Source organism: Ursus arctos, unplaced genomic scaffold (assembly GCF_023065955.2).
Source record: "Ursus arctos isolate Adak ecotype North America unplaced genomic scaffold, UrsArc2.0 scaffold_17, whole genome shotgun sequence".
NCBI lineage: Eukaryota > Metazoa > Chordata > Mammalia > Carnivora > Ursidae > Ursus > Ursus arctos.
The window spans coordinates 50,104,264-50,124,808 of record NW_026622841.1 but is presented as its reverse complement, the minus strand read 5'-3'; the positions used below and the strand labels follow the sequence as shown (position 1 = coordinate 50,124,808).

The following is a 20,545-nucleotide window of genomic DNA, read 5'->3' as shown; positions in this document are numbered from 1 at the left end:
TACATTTTCCTTAACATATCATGAATGTCAAATTCTCTTTTGTGTATATGTTAAATTTATGTACTTATACGTGAAGTCTACCCGTGTATGTGAAATATATTTTTATTGAAATGCAGGACATTTAAGAAGTTAATCTGGAAAGTTGGGTTTTACATCTAGACCCTCATTTCCAGAGGTTTTTTTTTTTTTTTCTTTCTCTCTTTCTTTCTTTTTTTAAGAGAAGAGAATGTCTGTGGTGCACCAGCTGTCACCAGGATGGTTACTAGATCATCTTTCTTTTATTAACAACATAAACTATCAACTTCACCAACATCATGAGCCTTGTTGCAGTAAAAATGAGCCTACTTCATCTGTCCACATTGATTCTCTTCAAATGGATTCTTTGATCTCTTTGGGAACCTCTGCTACATTTATTGCTTTTGACTCTACCACTAAGCCAGATAATGAAAACAGAGGAAACTGTGAAATCTTCATACAGAAATATGTTTTTCGATCTGAGCTATTTAATGTCACCAAACCTTATATAACTCCAGCTGTTCACAAAGAATGCCGACAAAGGAAGGAAAAGGAAGATCCAATGGATGGTGTTAAAGAAGAAAGCCGCATTTCTATTATTGGGAAGGTAGAAAGTTTTTTAATACATTTTTATTTTTCTAAAGAACATGCAGAAGTTTATTATTCCAGTATCTTAAATATCTTGTAATTTACTAAGTCTAAAAAACAATGTGTAGGAAGGCTTTAGTTATAGCCAATGTAATTTTTAACTCTTACCTAACTTTCTACCAAATTTGCATAATTCAAAAGTAAGCAAAGTTTGCTCAAAAGTGAATGCTCTGTAAATAAAACAAAACTAAATAATAATAACAAAAAAACCCTTTCTGCTTGGTCATTTGTATTTATTGCATGTTTTTACAACTGTTTTTGTTCAACAACGTGCTGCTTTGTCTGCTAAATCCTAAAGCAGTTCATGGATTTTGGGAGATTCTTAGAGACCTGTCCATTGGGGATAAGCTCATATAATGAAGTTTGCAAGAAGGGTGTTATTTCGTAAAGTTTTTAATAACAAAAGTAAAAAGCTACTATAGAAAATTGTGTATGTTTTTAAAGCATATGTATTTGTATGTACACTGGTGCGGTCTTTTGGTGAAGTTTCAAGAATGCTATACAGGATCAAATTAATTATGCTTTAATACTTTTTATGTTTCTGAAGAGTTCAGAGGTGATTAAACAAAGCCCATTTCAGATAGATTATATTAACATTTTCTTTGATAGAGATAGGAATAACTTTCTTACTTGCCCACAAATGTTTGAGATCTTTCCGTGTGCTGTTGTACACACAGGGATGAAACAAGAAAAACACAGTTAGTACCCTCACGGATCTTATAATTGAGATCCATGAAGAAAGATACTAAATAAGAAAACATGTTGAGAATTAGATAGAATAAGGAAAGTAATAGGGATAATTTATTACATTGTTCTAGTTTCCTGAAGTAGAACTTTTAATAATCTTGTAATTTCTTCTGTTTTTTCCTTTGGACAAATATTTATTGACCCTTTGCTGTGCGTCGGGCATAGGAAAGAAAACATATAATGTCTGAGATTTCAGTAAAATAGTATATAAATTATTTATCATTACTATTACTAATTCAAAGAAATAATAACAAGCCTTTACAGTTTACTGAGTATGGGCATCTTTTAATGTTTTCACTGTTATGTTGGGTAAATTTCTCATTTTAACATGCAAAAATATAGGTGAGTGTATGTAATGAATTATCTTGACAAAACTTACCTTAATTCTGATATGCTAGAGCAAATTATACAGTTGGCTAAATCTTCAGTCCATTTATTTATTCAGCCAGCAAACATTTTTGTTAGCCTGCTGGGAGTAAGCTACCATGTAAGCACTGGTGTTTCAGCAATAAGAGGTACAAAGTCCCTGCTCTATTTTGCGCTGTCTCACATGTTCTTTTCCATGGAGTTGTTAGATACAGAACAGTGTTGGTATATCCGATTTGTACCTAGCCCTCAGATCAGTCATAAAGAGCTATTGAAAGTGTACTGGATTTTTTTTTTAATGATAGTATATGAATCGTTCCTCTCCTCAGAAATGAAGTTGAGAATTGTAGGATATATATCAACTGATAGATGACACTAGTAACTTTATACAGCATCACAGTTTTCTTGTGTTTCCATGGATGTCTGTGCTACATTTTATCATTGGTACTAGTTCTTATTAATAGCAGATAAGGCTTAGGTGACCTTTTATCACTCATTATGCTTGTAGTAATAATAATAATAATAATAATAATAATAATAAATAGTAATTTTTTATTTGGGAAAGCTTATTTCCTTAGTCCATACACTTTTCACTGATTTTGACTTCACTAGTCAATTAACCTCTTAAAGACTGAGATACTATGGAAAATGTGATAAAAAAAGAAATACTAATATATTTCAAGATACCAATATTGTGATAGATGGCAACATAATTTTCTCCCTGTAATTTACTCTTTAGAAACGTAAAAGATGTGTTGTTTTCAATCAAGGTGAATTGGATGCTATGGAATATCATACAAAGGTAAGGTGTAAAATGTTCTTTAATGACATTGGAAGATTAATATGAAGTAGTATAAATGAACAATATGAATAAGGATGTTCTTAAAAATTAAGCAATTATTTTGATCTAAGTTAAGAATTTAATAGTAGAGTGATTTATTTTTACTTTTATAGTAATAAACAGTTCAAACCAGTTTTTATTAAAATTTTATATACTTCTATTTTACTATTTAACACAAGTAAACTTATACTATATTGGTTAAGTTTAGAAATTTGATAAGTTTTAAAGTCTCTTGTCCATAGGTAAAACAACTTATTAAGATAGTTGCAGAAGAGAGTATGAACGATGTGAAGGAAGTATTTTTAGAACATAACAATAAAGGGACCTAGTAAAGAAATGAGAGGAAGCAGAGGGTATCCAAGTATTTTAAGCTTTAACTCTCTAAGGAACCCCTTTGATTGAAATGGGAAAATTGGGGCTGGAATTTGGCTTAGGAGGGATGGTAGTAAACGCAGTCTTGGACATGTTGAGTTAATTTGATGGTGGGACCTAGGATTTTTTTCTCTTTTTTGTTGGAAAATATACATAATAAAATTTGCTGTTTTACCATTTTTAGGTGTATAATTCAGTGGCATTAAGTACATTCACAATATTGTGCCATAATCACCATGCATCCATCTCCAGAACTTTTTCATCATCCCACATAGAATCTACACCGGTTATTTTTTAATTTTTTAATTTTTTACTGAATGAATCTATCTGTGCCTCTCCCTTTCTTCTTATCTAATTCACTTATTTATACATTTATTCACTCATTAAGTACGTTAATTCAGTTTGCTTACAAATATTCATTAAGTGCCAACTGTACAGCAGAAAGTGTTATCCCTGGGACTTCAGTATAAGTACGGATAAACACAGTGCTTCTGTTTCAGCACTTAGGTTCTTGAGGGACACGGATGACTAAATTAAACTAAGTATCATAAAACGCACTATCATAGGACAATTCTAGGGTACAATGAGAGCACATAAGGTGCGTGTCCAACTTACACTTGAGGATGGGGTATCAAGGAAAGCTTTATGGAGGCACTGATTTTGTTTGAGTCTTTGTAGTAGGCATTAGTCATGAAGAGGGTGATGAAGGGTATTCTAGGCTTTGAGAATAGCATTTTGTTAAAGTTTAAAAGCAAGATGTAATAAAGCTTGTTTAAGGAGCTGAAAAAGGTTCAGGATAGCTGGGCTGTGGAATGTGGAGAGAATGGTTAGAGGTGAAACTGGGGGAATAAGAAGCCACAGATCATTTGAGATTTTACAAGACTGTCTTACGACATTTAGAATTACAGGTGTTGGGAAGCTGTTGAAAGCAGATGACATGATCAGATCTGCATTTTATTTAATTTATTTAATATTAACTTTATTTTTAGATAGATAATGCATTCATTTGGTAAAGTTCAAAATGTACGAAGAATATATAGTAGGTCTTTCTCTAATCCGTATCCCTCAGTCAACCTGCTTTCTCCTCTCAGTGTATTTGTCTAGTGGTGGTGGTGTTCATATATGAAATACAATATGTACATATATTCCCCTTCTCCGTTTTTGTTTAGGTGGTAGCATACTTGATACAGTTTTGCACCTTGATTTTTTTTTCCCTTCAGATAAACATACTTTACAGATTGTTTTATGTCACATTGTCTTTCATACTTAATTAGTCTTGAACTGTTTACATTTAGGTATATTATACACATGCTGTTGTCCATACATATGTGTGTATCTGCAGGATACATTTCAAGCAATTAAGCTGTTGGTCAGAGCTTTGAACCTTTTGATAAATACTGTCAAATTACTGCTGTAGAGGTTTTATCATCTTATTAGCAGACCAGAAATGTGTAATTTTGCCTGTTTTCCCACATCCTTGCTATCACAGTATGTGATGTGTTGTTTTTGATCTTTGCCAATTTTATAGGTAAAAAATAATATTTCAGTATGACTTTAATTTGCATTCCCTTATTAAGAGTGTAGTTAAGTATTTTTACTTACATTTAAAAACCATTTGTATTTTTTTATGTAAACTTTCTTTTGCATATTAAAAAAATTGTGTCTTTAATTTATAGGTGCTCTTTATATGTTAGGGGAACTAGTACTTTGTTTCTGATAAAAATCGCAAATATATTTTTACCAGTTTGTCATTTTAATTTTAATTATATATATTTTTTACCACATACACAGTATTATATTTTTATTTAGTTGAATTTATTTTTTTTTCTTTTATGACTTATGGATTTTTGAGTCATCATAATTAAAAAGGTATTTCTTCTTCAAGGCTTTAAAAGAATTTTTCCATGGGGAAAAAATGAATTTTCCCATTTTTTTTCTAGAATATTATTTCATTTCACATGTATATCTTCGATTCATTTAGATTTCATCGTGGTATGAAGTGTGAGTTACACATACCCATATGTATTTGAGTTTATTTCTGGATTTTATGTCTTAATTTGTCTTATCTTCCAGTCTCTTTTCAGGTTTTATAACATGAGTATGTTTTAATATTTGGTATGCTCACCCTCCCTTTTATCCTTATTGCTGTTTTACAGAGTTTTTCTATTTGTTTGTTTGTTTATTTTCCCATATGAATTTCCCATTAGGATCAATTTAATTCTGGTTAGAAAAAGAAGCAATTGGGGGGCGCCTGGGTGGCACAGCGGTTAAGCGTCTGCCTTCGGCTCAGGGCGTGATCCCGGCGTTATGGGATCGAGCCCCACATCAGGCTCCTCCACTAGGAGCCTGCTTCTTCCTCTCCCACTCCCCCTGCTTGTGTTCCCTCTCTCGCTGGCTGTCTCTATCTCTGTCGAATAAATAAATAAAATCTTTAAAAAAAAAAAAAAAGAAAAAGAAGCAATTGGAATTTTTATGGCATCAAATTTGTAAATTAAATTAGGGCCTACTGACATCTTTAAGATGTTGATAACACAAATATGTCTTTCCATTTGTTTCAGTTTCTTTTGTCATTCTATAAGATTTTCTTTATAAAAATCTTGCCAATTTCTTAAGTTGCTGTACTTTTTTCTTTTTTTTTTCCTTTTAATCTCTGGGGTTTTCCAGGGAGTACCTGTAACTCCTGAAAATAGGAATACTTTTAATTATAGCTTTCCAATTATTTTATCTCCAATTTATTTTTCGTTTGTAAATGTATAGGCTAGAAAATACAATGTGGTATTAAATCACGACAGTATGTATCCTTGTCTTGTTTCTGACTCAGTGGAGATGATTTCATTACTAAGCATAATACTGGCTTTTGGACTGATCTGCAAATAGCATGTTAAGGAAGTTTCCATCTGTTCTTTTTTATTACCCTTTTTTTTTAAAAGAGATTTTATTGATTATTTGAGAGAATGCGAGAAAGTGAGCATGAGTGGGGGAGCAGAAGGAGAGGGAGCCTGATGTGGGGCTCAATCCCAGGACCCCGGGACCATGACCTGAGCCAAGGGCAGACACTTAACTGACTGAACCACTTGGGCACCCCTCCATCTGTTCTTATTTATTATTATCAAACATGGTTATTTAATTTTATGAAATGTTTTTTAAGCATCTGTGGAGATTTTTGAAAAGGTGATTTTTCTACTAATATTTCGTTTTGATTTTTCCTCATGTGTAACCATCCTTGTGTTTGTAGTATATATTCCAAATGACCAGCTGTCAGTGCCTCTCCTCACTCAGAGATGCATGGTAAATTGTCTCCCATTTGCCTGGTGAATCATGAGGTTTCTCAGTCTGAATACTGGAAACAGGCACCATTCTTGGCCCTGTGGGGACTTCTTGGCTCTGTGGGAGCTTCTTCTATCCTTTGGGTGGTTCTTTTCCTGGCCTTGGATAATTCCCTCATACACGTAAGCACATCAGTACATAGGGGGATTTCTCCAGTGTGACTACATACAGATCTACATAGTTCTCTCTCTGTGTAGCTCTTTCCTGTCTGGTACTCTGTCCTGTGAATTCTTGTCTTGACCTCCCTATATTCTCTGCTTTGTATACTCAGCTCTGGATTTTTCCTAGGCTCTGTCCAGATTCTTTTTTTTGTGGCCTGGAAACTTCCCAGGCAGTTTGCTGGGGCAGTCATAGGGCTTACCTATGATTTCTTTCATTGTCCTTTATTGCCTGATGTCCTATGTCTTGAAAGCTATTGTTCCCGAGACTCCATCTTGGTTGAAAGTAAAGTCTTTGGCTGCTTTGAACATTTTTTCTTTATTATTGATTTTTAGCAATTTGATTATGATGTTCCTTAATGCAGTTTCCCCCTCCTCTGTTTTTTGAGCTTGAATCTATGAATTAATAGTCTTCAGCAAATTTGGAAATTTTTTGGCCATTACCTCTTCAAATATTTTTTCTGTCCTCTTCATTTTAGATACTTTTGTGTTGTTTTCAAGTGCACTAATCTTTTCTTCTTCAGTGCCTGCTGTTAATACAACCTACTATATATTTCCTTTTTGCATTGAACAGGCATACCTTGTTTTATTGTGCTTTGCTTTATTGCACTTTGCAGATATCACACTTTTTAAAAAATGAGAGTTTGTGGCAACCCTGCATCAAACAAGTCTATCAGTGCTGTTTTTCCAACAGCATTTGCTCACTTTGTGTCTCTATATCACATTTAGATAATTCTCGCAGTATTTTAAACTTTGTTATTAGAACATTCGTCATGGTGACCTGTGATGAGTGATTTTTGATGTTACCATTCTCATTGTTTTGGGGCAGCACAAGCTGCGCACATATAAGATGGCGAACTTAATTGATAAATGTTGTGTGCTCTCACTCCTCCACCAACAAGCCATTCCCCTGTCTCTCTCCCTCTCCTTGGGCCTCCCTATTGCCCGAGATACAGCAGTCTTGAAATTAGGTTAATCAGTATCCCTGCAATTGCCTCCAAGTGTTCAAGTGAAAGGAAGAGTTGCATGTCTCATACTTCAAATTTTTTTTTTTAAAGATTTTATTTGAGAGAGAGATAGTGAGTGAGAGAGAGAGAGAGAACACGAGCGGGGGAAGGGGCAGAGGGGGAAGCAGAAACCCTGCTGAGCAGAGCTCAATGTGGGGCTCCAGTCCCAGGACCCTGGGATCATGACCTGAGCTGAAGGCAGATGCTTAACTGACTGAGCCACCCAGGTACCCCTAATTTTTTTTTTGAAGGAGAGCGGGGGCAGGGAGGTAGAAGGGCAGAGGGAGAGGGAGAGAGAGACTTAAACAGGCTCAACAGCCAGCACGGAGCCCGATTTAGGGCTCGATTTCATGACCTGAGATCATGACCTGAGCCGAAATCAAGAGTCGGATGCTTAACCAACTGAGCCACTCAAGAACCCCAATATGTCTTATGCTTTAAATCAAAAGCTGGAAATGATTAAGTTTAGTGAAGAAGGCAGATTAAAAGCTGAAATATGCTGAAAACTAGGCCCCTTGCAGCAAACTGTTAGCCAAGTTGTGAATGCAAGGCAAAAGTTCTTGAAGGAAATTTAAAGTGCTAACCCAGTGAACATATGAATGATAAGTGAAATCAGCCTTATTGCTGATATGGAGAGAGTTTGAGTGGTCTGGTTAGAAGACTGAACCAGCCACAACATTCCCTTAAGCCAAAGCCTAATCCAGAGCAAGGCCCTGACTCTCTCCAGTTCTGTGAAGGCTGAGAGTAGGTGTGAGGAAGTTGTAGAAGAAGAGTTTGAAGCCAGCAGAGGTTGGTTCATGAGGTTTCAGAAGCTGCCTGCGTAACATCAAAGTGCAAGGTGAAGCAGCAGGTGCTGATGGAGAAGCTGCCGCCAGTGACTCAGATGATGCAGCTAAGATCATTACCTAGGTGGCTACACTGAACAGATTCTCAATGTAGACGAAATGCCCTTCTGTTGGAAGAAGATGCCATCTAGGAATTTCATAGGTAGATGAGGAGAATGCCTGACATGCAAGTTTGAAGGAACAGGCTGACTCTTCTGCTAGGGGCTAATGAAGCTGGTGACTTTAAGTCGATGTCAATGCTCATTTGCTATTCTGAAAATTCTAGGGCCCTTAAGAATCATTCTAAATCGGGGCACCTGGTGGCTCAGCTGGTTAAGCGTCTGACTCTTGATTTCGGCTTAGGTCATAATCTTGGGGTCCTGGAATCAAGCTCTGTGTCAGGCTCCGTGCTCAGCAGGGAGTCTGCTTGAGGTTTTTCTCCCTCTCCCTCTGCCCCTGTTCATACTCTCTCTCTTTCTCTAAAATAAATAAATCTTAAAAAAAGAATTTTGCTAAATTTACCATGCGTTGGCTCTGTAAGTGGAGCAACAAAGCCAGGATGGCAGCACATCTGTTTACAACATGGCTTACTGGATCTTTTAAACCCCCTGTTGAGACCCACTGCTCAGAAAAAAAGATGCTTTTCAAAATAGTACTTACTAATAATGCACCTGGTGACCCGAGAGCTCTGGTGGAGATACGCAATTAGATGTATGTTGCTTTCATGCCTGCTAACACAAAATCCATTTGGCAGCTCATGGATCAGGGAGTAATTTCAACTCAAATGTTATTATTGAAGAAATACATGCCATAGGGCAGTAGCCTCCACAGACAGTGATTCCTCTGATGGATCTGGGCACAAAGTCAGTGGAAAGTCTTCTGGAAAAGATTCATTATTGTAGATGCCATTAAGAACATTTGTGATTCATGGGAAGAGGTCAAAATATCCACATTACCAGGAGTGTGGAAGAAGTTGATTCCACCTCTGTGGGGAACCTTGAGGGGTTCCAGACTTCAGTGGAGGAAGTCACTGCAGATGTGGTGGAAACAGCAAGAGAACCAGAATTAGAAGTGGAGCCTGAAGATATGACCAAATGGCTGCAATCTCATGATAAAGCTTTAGTGGAGGAGGGGGTTGCTTCTGACGGACGAACAAAGAAATGGTTCCTTCAGGTGGAATCTACTCCTGGTGAAGATGCTGTGAGCATTGTTGAAATGACAACAGAGGACTTAGAATATTCCATAAACTTAGTTGGTAAAGCAGTGACAGGGTTTGAGAGGATTGACTCTAATTTGGAAAGAAGTTCTGTTGTGGGTAAAATGCTGCATTCATGAAGAGTCAATTGATGCAGCAAACTTCGTCGTCTTATTTTAAAAAATTGCCATGGCTGCCTCAGCCTCCAGCAACCACCACCCTAATGAGTCAACAGCTCTCAACAAGGAGGCAAGACCCTCCACCTGCAAAAAGAATATGACTTGCTGAAATTTCAGATAATAGTTTGCATTTTTTAGCAGTAAGGTATTTTTAAGTTAAGGTATATACATTGTTTTTAAGGTTGTAATGCTATTGAGTCCTTAATAGACAATGGTACAGTATAAATATAACTTTTATATGCACTGGGAAACCAAAAAATTAATTTGACTCACTTTATTGCAATAGTCACTTTATTGTGGTGGCCTGGAACTAAACCCCCAGCGTCTCCTGTATGGGACTAGGAATTTGATTTTTAACAACTTCCAGGTGATTCCAATGGAGGTAGTCCAAATACTGTATTTTGAGAAAGACTGCACCAAAGGGGCAAAAAAAATGTAATGATTATAGAAAATAACATATAGTCTGATTTATAAAAAAACAGGTGAATCTTTTGCAGCTTACAGCCCTTGCCTTCAATTGATTGACTTTATTGCAATAACTTGGCTTTATTCTAGTGATCTGGAACCCAACCCACAATATTTCTGTGGTATGCAGTTTTCTTCTCGAGAAGCTTGATTTTTTAAAGTAGTTTTTGTGTCTCTTTAACATTCTCATTTTTTTCTGTACCTTTTTGAACATACGAATATGGGTATAATAAGTGCCTTATTATACTTTTCTACTTTTGTTCCTAATCTTTTAAATGGGCTGCAAGTAAACCTATCCAGCCTTTTCTACTCTTTGTATCATCTGTGTTATTCCTGTGTGTTTCTATTGAGTTCTGTTATTTCTCTATAATGTGTTGCATTTTCTTGCTTCTTTATATTTCCGGTAATTTTTTATTTTTTGTAAGACATTTCAATTTTAGTTTGTTGGGCACTAAATATTTTCATATTCCATGAAAGCAACATTTCAATTCCATAAATAATCTTGAACTTTGTTTTTGGACAAAGTTACTTTGAAACTGGTTGATCCTTTTATGACTTTGTTTTAAAGTTTTGAAGCTTGTTTTAAGGTTTTTTAGTTAGGACCAGAGCAGTCTTTAGAGCTATTTTTCCCCCCACTCATGAGGCAGTATACCCTTTTGAGTAGTCTACCTGATGCCTTGTAAATTAGGAGATTTTCCGTTTTGGCTAGTGGGAGCACTGTTCCCAGCCCTGTGTGAGCTCTGTGGATTGTTGCCTCTGATCATTTCACATCATTTCTTTCCCTGACCTTGGGGAGACTTGAGTGGACCTTCCTGCAGCTTTTGAGAACTCTATCTCTGTGCAGCTCTCTCCTCTTTGGTATCCTGCCCTGCAAACTAGCTGCTTTGACCTTTACAGACTTCCAGCTGCATCTTCTCAGCTCAGAGACTGTTGGACTCTGAATGGGTCTCCTTCGCTGTGCTGCTGCCTGGAGACTTTCTCAAGGCAGTGAACTGGAACAATCATTCGTTTTTCCTTTTTTGGGACCAGTATTTTTCACTCCTTGACATCCATCTAAGGTCTGAAAGCCTTTTAAAAAAATTACACTATATACTTTTTTAAAAAAGTAATTTCAGATGAAAAGTTAAATCTGACTTCTGGTATTGCATCTTTCCCAGAAGCGGAACTTAGATTTTAATTTTCTAATTATCGTAGTTGTATTTTTGCAAAACTTTGTTTAGATGTTTGTTTAACAGTTACTTTTTTTTCTTTACAATTTAAGAAGTATACATTCAAAGGTAAGTTTATTTTAAAATTAGATCACTAGAAAAATTTAATATTAAATGTGATTTAAATTCAGTTTGCTTTATAGATTAAAATTTTGCTTTCTTCTAGAAACAGTCATGTTATCAAATTCATCTTTATTTCAGATTCATTTTAATACATTTTTAAGAATGTCTTTTTATGTGCATTGCTTGGTTATTTAATTGTAAGTGATATGAGGTTTGTTTTATTCCACATTTAAGAAACAGCAATTCAAAGGTATACTTACACATTCTTGCCTTTACATTTTATCATAAAATTATTTTAGTGTAAGCTTTAAAATATTGATTTCAGTCCATAAGTTCAAATATTCAAAGCACAGTAAGAATTTCATTATTTAGAGAATTGTTTTAATGTAAATGATCTTTTAACGTACCTTAACAAATTTTTCTTACAGATCAGGGGACTGATTTTGGATGGCTCTTCAGAGTTAATCCAAGAAGGTCTCAAAAGTGGCTTTCTTCATCCACTTTCTGAAAACTGGGACAAGTGTAGTGAGCCCATTACTTTACCACTTGATACCTGCAATTTGTCAGAATTATGTGCAATGGCAAAGCATTTGCCTTCTCTGAATGAAATGGAACTTCAGGCGTTACAATTGATGGGAGAAGATGTATCTGTGACAGAACAGGATTTATTTTCACGGGTTGTTGAAAACAACTCTAGCTTTACAAAAATGATTACTTTAATGGGACAGAAATACCTGGTGCCACCAAAAAGCAGTTTTCTTTTGTCTGACATTTCTTGCATGCATCCACTTCTGAACTGTAAGTAATTACTGTGTTATTAGAAAAATACAATTTTTTTGTGGCCTCAGAAGTCAACAACTAGTCTGAATGCTGAATGTGGGTCAACATTATGAGGATAGAATAAGTGCTTAATTTTCTCTGTGTGATTTTTTCTTTTAAATTTAATTTTAAAGTTCTGACTTTTGATTTAAAAACATTTAAAAATTTTGAAAAAATTAAAAAATAAGACTGGTGAACAAAGAGTCAAAAAGTAATTGGTCCCCAAAAAAGCAAATGCTTTCACTGCTCTGCACTTAAGAATTCATGATACAATCGGCTTGGCTAAATGATTTTATTTAACTTTTCTTTATAGCAAAGTAGGAGCACTTCAGATATGAATATTAACACCGTAGCCTTTTAGGTGACATTTTAAGCTAGTGTTCTAGTTTATTGTCTAAAATTTCTTGAAATATTTTCCTGTGTAATGTCAACAAAATTTAAAGATTGAAGTCCACAGTCATACACACCTGAATTTGAATTTAGATTCTAAAGCTTAACTGTTCATCTTTGAGCTATTCACTTCACAAAACTGAGCCTCAGTTTCCTAGTTTATAAAATAGTTATGATAATAATCTACTTCTGAAGGTCATTTTGAAGATTAAATGAATTAATCTGCATCAACTCCTTATCTCAGGGATTTATATGTATTTAATAAGTCATAATCTAAGAGATGAAGTAGGAAAGAAATGTATGGTTGAAATTTAATATGCTATTTATTGTTATTTGGATATTTAATATAAAAATTTTAAGTTATTAAATGACATAGTTCATTAAGGAAAAGCTTCTTTTAATTGCTGTCAAGCCATGTTACACATGAGTGTTTATTCATGTCACAGTGTCATAAATTCTTCAGGGTAAATGACAGTATAATAAATTAATGGGAAAATTATGTTATGTTTGAACATTGTTTTGTGTTTTTTATTTTTGTCACTTTTATAGTTTAAAAACCATTACTTCCTCATTTTAATTTGCACTGTTTTGATTATTTGTGAAATTGTACATTTACCAAAATATACCTGTGTTTATAAAAGCAGAAAGGACAGCTCTTCCTTACAGTAAAATTCCAGTTAATAAACGTGGGTGGTATGATGGAACTAGAAAGTTTCTATTTGGCAAACACCATAGTAATTAACTGTCGAAATAGTAGGTGAAAAGATGAGACACAGGGTATTTGCCCAGTTGCAAAGTATCTCCTTACAAGATTCTTATTAATTACAAAGTGAAAACTGGAGAAACCTGTTAGACAATCCTTTAGCCAAGTGATTAAAGGTAGTATCACCAATAATGAGACATTTTGACATCTTGTATTTCCTGATTACTTGGTAGTATTCTTGCCAAAAGTTAATAATCTAAATTTAATCACAAGGAAATACCAAACCCAAATTAAGAGATATTCTATAAAATAACTGGCCAATAGCCTTCAGCGTATCAAGGTCATAAGTGACAAAGAAAGACTGAGGAACGTTCCCCGATTGGAAGAGATTGAGGAGACATGGCATTTAAGATGCAGTGTGTGATCCTGCTTTGGCCAGAAGAAAAGATACCTGTAGACAATTGAGGAAGTTTTATTATGGTCAGTGTATCAGTTTTAAGATAAGTTATTTCAAAATGAAATACTTAAAAAAAGTGAAGCAAAAAAATGAAAAACAAAACAAAACAAAAACCCATTTAGGTTTGAAAGGACCATATTAATACGGCTGTCAAGACATAAAGGGCAATTACAAATGATTGGTGTCCAGCTAAGTGAGCTGTAGTTATTTTCAGGTAGTCTTTGCAAAAATAGCAATAGGTGAACTTATGTTAAAATCCCTGTGGTACTAAATGGTAAGGGAAATCTCAATTTTTAAAAATTATTCTGTTTGAATAAATGTTAAGTCCTTTTGTTGCATTCCATTATATCTGTGTCTGTAGTCAATGCACTTTAGTTTTTAAAGTGATCACCTACAGAATCTGGTAGGTGTTTTCTGAAGTTGTGCGTTTGTTTTCAGGTAGGAAAACATATGATGTAATTGTGATAGATCCACCGTGGCAGAACAAATCAGTTAAAAGAAGTAACAGGTAAGTGTAAATAAATTGTCTATTAGATATGCCTTGTATTATTGTTGTTGTTGTTGTTGTAGTTGTTGTTTCGTGTTTCAATTAAGTAGGCTCCATGTCCAGCAAGTAGGCTCCATGTCCCCACCTCAACGTGGGGCCTGAACTCACGACCCTGAGATCAAGATCTGAGCTGAGACCAAGAGTCAGGTGCTTAACTGACTGAACCCCCCAGGCACCCCATACTTTTCTAAAAGCTATTGTCCTTTTTACATTCTGGTTATATTGCTAAACGTATTACTTTGGGATGTGGGTTGTCTGAAGCTACTAAAATATTTTCAGTTCAGTTTTGAATTCCCTTAATTAGGTAATTGTCTTGCACTACAATGACGTATAGGTATAAGAATGTCACAAATAATATACTTACTAATGACTGAGGTTACTGACTGAACCAGTTCAGGGGTATTGCCGTAACACCAAAGGGCAACATTTTTGCCTCCTTTGATATCACATTTTAAAGTTTAGAAATATGTGCCAAAATAGGGCATACCTTGTTTTGTCGTGCTTCACTTTATTGTACTTTGCAGATATTGCCTTTTTAAAAAATAATTGAAGGTTTGTGGCAGCCCTGCATTGAGCTCATCTATTGGCACCAGTTTTCCAACAGTATTTGCTCTCTTTGTGTCACATTTTGCAATATTTCAAACTTTTTCAATATTATGTTTGTTTTGGTCTTCTGTGAACAGAGATTATGACTCACCGAAAGCTCAGATGATGGTTAGCATTTTTTAGCAATGAAGTATGTATGTTGTTTTCTTAGACATAATGCCATTGCATACTTAGTTGACTACAGTATAGTGTAAACATAACTGTTACATGCACTGGAAAGCCCCAAAATTATATTTGACTCACTTTATTAAAGTGATATAGCTTTGTTGTGGTGGTCTGGAACTGAACCTGCAGTGTCTCTGAGGTATGCCTGTATAGTTTTCCTCAGGAGCTGCTATGAATGAATTTGTCTATTCCATCTTAAATTTGTTTTATGTCTCCTTTTTTGTTTATGTCACCTCTTAGAGTGATCAGTTCAATTAATTACTGAGAGGACATTTCCTTTTAATAGCTTTTTAAAACTTTTAAGTTTTTCTCTCCATTCTAGTGAATATCTTCAGTTCTATTTCCTCTCAATGTTCAATTTCTAGCCTGGCAATTCTATTACCTTGACTTCAATTTCATATGAAGTTTCTTTATCCCCTCAATTATCTCCAGCTTTCTTATGCTTTTTTGTTTATGAGCTCTACAATGGGATTTTTTTTCTCTTAAAGTTGCAAGAATCATACAAAATATTCATGTATCTGTTCTCTATGTGTTTGTGTGTGTAAATATATCTATACATAATTTTTTAAAAACCATTTGAAAATAAGAGAAAATAAGGTGCTTTGAAATAATTTCATTTTATATTTCCTGAAAACAAAGAAATTCTCTCGTATAATTACAACGCAATTGTCAAAATAGGTAATTAACATTGATACAGTACTGTTATTGATACCGCTAGTATCTAATCCATACACTTTATTCCAGTTTTCCCAGTTATCCCAGAAACGTCCTTCATAGCAAAATAAAATCTTGGATGATGACTTATATTCGCTTGTCATGTCTCTTTAGTATACTTTTTAAAAAAGATTTATTTTATTATTTGCGAGAGAGAAAGAGAGAGAGAATGAATGAGGAGGAGGGGCAGAGGGAGAGGGAGAGAAAATCTCAAGCAGACTCTGCGCTGAGTGCAGAGCCCAATGTGGGCTTGATCTCAGGATGCTGAGATCATGACCTAAGCTGAAACCAAGAGTTGGAGGCTTAACCCATTCTGCCACCCAGGTGCCCCTCTTTAAAATCCTTTAATTTGGAAGTTCCTGAGTCTTTTCTGGTGTTTCATGAAATTGACATTTCTGAAAGCAGCAATAGAAAACTAATACGGCATCTATTGATGAGTCTTGCCCAAATCAATTATTATTAAGGCAATTGCCAAATGGTGATTGTATATATGTGGGTTTATTTTTGGGCTCTCTATTCTGTTGCATTGATGTTTGTGTGGTTTTTTTTTGTACCAGTACCATACTGTTTTTATTAGTATAGCTTTTTAACATATTTTGAAGTCAGGAAGCATGATAACCTCCAGCTTTGTTTTTTTGTAAGATCACTTTGGCTATTTAGGGTCTTTTGTGGTTCTATACACATTTTAGGACTCTTTGTTCTAGTTCTGTTAAAAATGCCATTGGTATTTTGATAGGGATTGTGTTAATTCCTTTTTTTTTAAAAAAAGATTTTATTTATTTATTTGAGAGAGAGAATGAGTGAGAGAGAGAGAGAGATATTGAGAGAACGAGAGAGGCAGAAGGAGAAGCAGACTCCCTGTGGAGCAGGGAGCCCAATGTGGGACTTGATCCCAGCGCCCTGGGATCATGACCTGAGCTGAAGGTAGACACTTAACTGACTGAGCCACCCAGGTGCCCTGATAGGGACTGCATTAAGTCATTAATCTGCATTAATCATTGTTAGACATTCTAACAATATTAATTCTTCCAGTCCATGAGCACAGTATATATTTCCATTTATGTGTTGTCTTCAATTTTTTTCATTTTATACTCTTCAGAGGACAGGTCTTTCACAGGTTAAATTTTTTTCTAGGTATTTTTCTAGGTATTTTGTTCTTTTTGATGCAGTTGTGAATGGGATTGTTTTCTTGATTTTTCTTTCTGATAGCTTGTTATTAGTGTATAGAAATTCAACAGATTTCTGTATGTTCATTTTGTATCCTGTGACTTTACTGAATTATTTCAATAGTTCTAATAGTTTTTTGGTAGAGCCTTAATGGTTTTCTATATATGATATTATGTCATGTGCAATTAGTGACAGTTTTACTACTTTTTCAATTTGGATGCCTTTGATTTTTTTTTCCCTTGCCTAATTGATGTGGCTGGGATTTCCAATACTATGTTGAATAAATTGTGAGAATGGGTATCCTTGTCTTGTTTCTTATGTTAGAGGAAAAGCTTTTAGCATTTCACCATTGAGTATAATGTTAGCTGAGAGTTTATCATATCTGGCCTTTATTATACTTTGTATGTTCTTTCTATACCTGCTGTGTTGAGGGTTTTTATCATAAATGGATGTTACATATGTCAAATGCTCTTTTGCATCTATTTACATGATCATCTTTTTATCTTTAATCTTGTTAATGTGGTATATTATGTTGGTAAATTTCACTGGATCGTGGTGTATGATCCTATTAATGTATTGTTGATTTTGATTTGCTAATATTTTGAAGAGGATTTTTGCATCTATGTTCACTGGGGATATTGGCCTTTTTTTTTAGTGGTATCTTTGATTATGCTGGCCTTGTAAAATGAGTTTGGTAGCATTTCTTCCTCTTTAATTTTTTTGGAATAATTTGAGAAGGATAGTTACTAACTCTTCTTTAAATGTTTGGTAGAATTCATATATGAAGCAGTCTGGTCCTGGGCTTTTGTTTTCTGGGAGTTTTTAAATTACTGATTCAATTTCATTACTCGTAATTGGAATATTCATATTTTCTATTTCTTTGTGATTCAGTCTTGGAAGGTTGTGTGTTTCTAGGAATTTATCCATTTCTTCTAGGTTTCCTGTTTTGTTGGCATATAGTCTCCTATGTATTTTTGTGGCTTCAGTTGTAACTTTTCTTTCATTTTTGTTTTTATTCATTTGAGCCTTTTCTTTTTTTCTTGATGAGTCTGGCTAGAGTTTTTCAATTTTAACTTTTCAAAGAATCAGGTTTTAATTTCATTGATTTTTTTTCTTTTTTAGTTTCTATTTCAATTATTTCCGCTCTAATCTTTATTATTTCCTTCCTTCCACTAGCTTTGGGCTTTGTTCTTCTTTTTCTAGTTTAGGTTAGATTGTTTACTTGGGGTTTTTTCTTATTTTTTTTTAGGTAGGTTTATATTGCTATGAACTTCCCTCGTAGAACTGCTTTTGTTGCAATTTTGGAAAATTGTGTTTCCATTTTCATTTGTCTCAAAGTATTTTTGGATCTCCTCTTTGATTTTTTTGTTTACCCATTGGTTGTTAGTAATGTTTCTTAGTATCTACTTGTTTATTTTATCTTATTATTATTTTTTTTTAGTTTTCTTCTTGTAAATGATTTCTAGTTTCATACTGTTGTTGGAAAAGATGCTCGATATGATTTAAGTCTTTTTAAATTTATTGAGACTTGTTTTGTGGCCTAATATATGATCTGTCCTGAAGAATGTTCCATGTATCATTGAAAAAAATGTGCATTCTGCAGTTTTTGGGTGAAATGTGCTGTATATATATTAAGTCCATCTGGTCAAATATGTTAAGGGCAGTGTTTCCTTATCGATTTTCTGGATGATCTATGCATTGATGTAAGTGGGGTCTCGAAGTTCTCTATCATTATTGTATTAATGTCAATTTCTTCCTTTAGGTCTTTTAATTGGTTTATATATTTAGGTGCTACTATACTGGGTACATAAATATTTGTAACTGTTATATTATCTTCTTGGGTTGACCTCTTTATCATTATGTAATGCTTTTGTTTATCTTTTGTTGAAGTCTTTGTTGTAAAGTCTGTTTTGTCTGATATGAGTATTGGTACTTGAGCCTTCATTTTGTTTTTATTTGCATGGAATACCTTTTTCCATCCCTTTCTTTTTAGTCTATGTTTGTCTTTAGATGTGAAGTGAGATTCTTGCAGGCAGCATATAGATGGGTCTTGTTTTTTCCAGCAGTTTAGCTTCCCTATGTCTTTTAATTGGAGCATTTTTGGCCATTTATATTTAAAGTAATTATTGATAGGCATGTACTTACTGACATTTTAATTGTTTTCTGGTTATTTTTGTACTTCTCTGTTTATTTGTCCTTCCTTTGGTCTCTTCCTTTGTGATTTGATGGTTTTCTTTAGAGTTATGTTTGGGTTCTTTTGTTTTTATTTTTTGTATATCTATTGTAGCTTCTTGGACTGTGGTTCTTACAAAGTATATAAATATATATATTGACCTAGGTATATAGCAGTCTATTTTAAGCTGTTAGTTGTTTCAGTTTGAATGCATTCTAAAAGCACTACTTTTTTACTGCCTCTCAACATTTTGTTTTTGACGTCATATTTTATATCTTTTTATTTAGTGTATCCCTTATCTACTTATTGTAGTTAAAGCTGAGTTTACTTTTTGTCTTTAACCTCATACTAGCTTTTTCATTGGTTCATGTGCTGCTTTTACTACACTTTTGCCTTTAAGAGGGAGATTTTTTTCTTTCATATAGTTTCTTGTTTTTATTAATGGCATTTTCTTTTCTGCTTGAAGATCTTTTAACATTTCTTGTAAGGCTGGTTTAGTTGGGGTGAATTCCTTTAGTTTTTGCTTGTCTGGGAAACCTTTTATCTCTTTCAATTCTGAATGAAAGCCTTGCTGAATAGAATATTTTTGCTTGTAAGTTTTTCCTTTTCAGTACTTTAAATACATCCTGGCACTCCTTCTGGCTTGCAAAGTTTTTATTGAAAAATGAGCTGATTATCTTATGGGATTTTCCTCATCTATGACTATTTGTTTTTTTATTGCTGCCTTCAACATTCTCTCATTATCTTTAACTTTTGCCATTTTATTTATAATATGTCTTGCTGGATCTCGTTGGTTTCATTTTATTAGGGACTCTATGCTTTTTTGCACTGGATATGTGTTTCCTTTCCCAAGTTAGGGAAATTTTCAGCCATTATTTCTTCAAATTTTCTGGCCCTTTCCTCTCTCTTTTCCTTCTGGGACCCATACAGTGTGAATGCTGGTATGCTTGTTGTTCCAGAGGTCCCTTAAAAGTGTCCTCATTAAAAAAAAATTCTTTTTTCTGTTTTCTTTGTGTAATTTTCACTATTCTCTCTTCCCAGATTGCTGATTCATTCTTTTCTATCATGTAATCTGCTTTTGGTTCTTTCTAGTGTCTTTTCATTTCAGTTATTGTATTCCTCCACTCTGATTGGTTCTTTTTTATATTTTGTGTTTCTGTGTTGAAGTCGTCACTGTGTTCTTCCATTCCTCTTCTGTGTTTGGTGAGCATCTTTATGATCATTACTTTGAACTCTTTATCAGGTAAATGACTTATCTCCTTTTCTTTAGGTTTTCCTTTTTTTCTGGGGTTTTATGTTGTTGTTTTGTTTGGAACATACTTCTCTGTCTCCTCATTTAGTTTGACTTTCTGTGTGTGTTTCCATGAATTAGCTGTAAAAGCTAACTCT

The 20,545-nt window shown here is 34.3% G+C and overlaps 1 protein-coding gene across 3 annotated transcripts in view; it reads left to right on the top strand.

The window, feature by feature from the left end:
* The window catches only part of METTL4 (methyltransferase 4, N6-adenosine), a 219,692-nt gene that overhangs the window by 1,795 nt on the left and 197,352 nt on the right, over positions 1 to 20,545 (top strand). For all 3 annotated transcript variants that reach the window (XM_057313225.1, XM_026496048.4, XM_057313224.1), the window contains exons 2-5: positions 219 to 622; positions 2,516 to 2,578; positions 11,844 to 12,213; positions 14,223 to 14,292. In XM_057313225.1, the coding sequence (XP_057169208.1) occupies positions 227 to 622; positions 2,516 to 2,578; positions 11,844 to 12,213; positions 14,223 to 14,292 (899 nt within the window). In that variant the 5' untranslated portion in view covers positions 219 to 226. The remainder of the gene's footprint in view (positions 1 to 218; positions 623 to 2,515; positions 2,579 to 11,843; positions 12,214 to 14,222; positions 14,293 to 20,545) is intronic.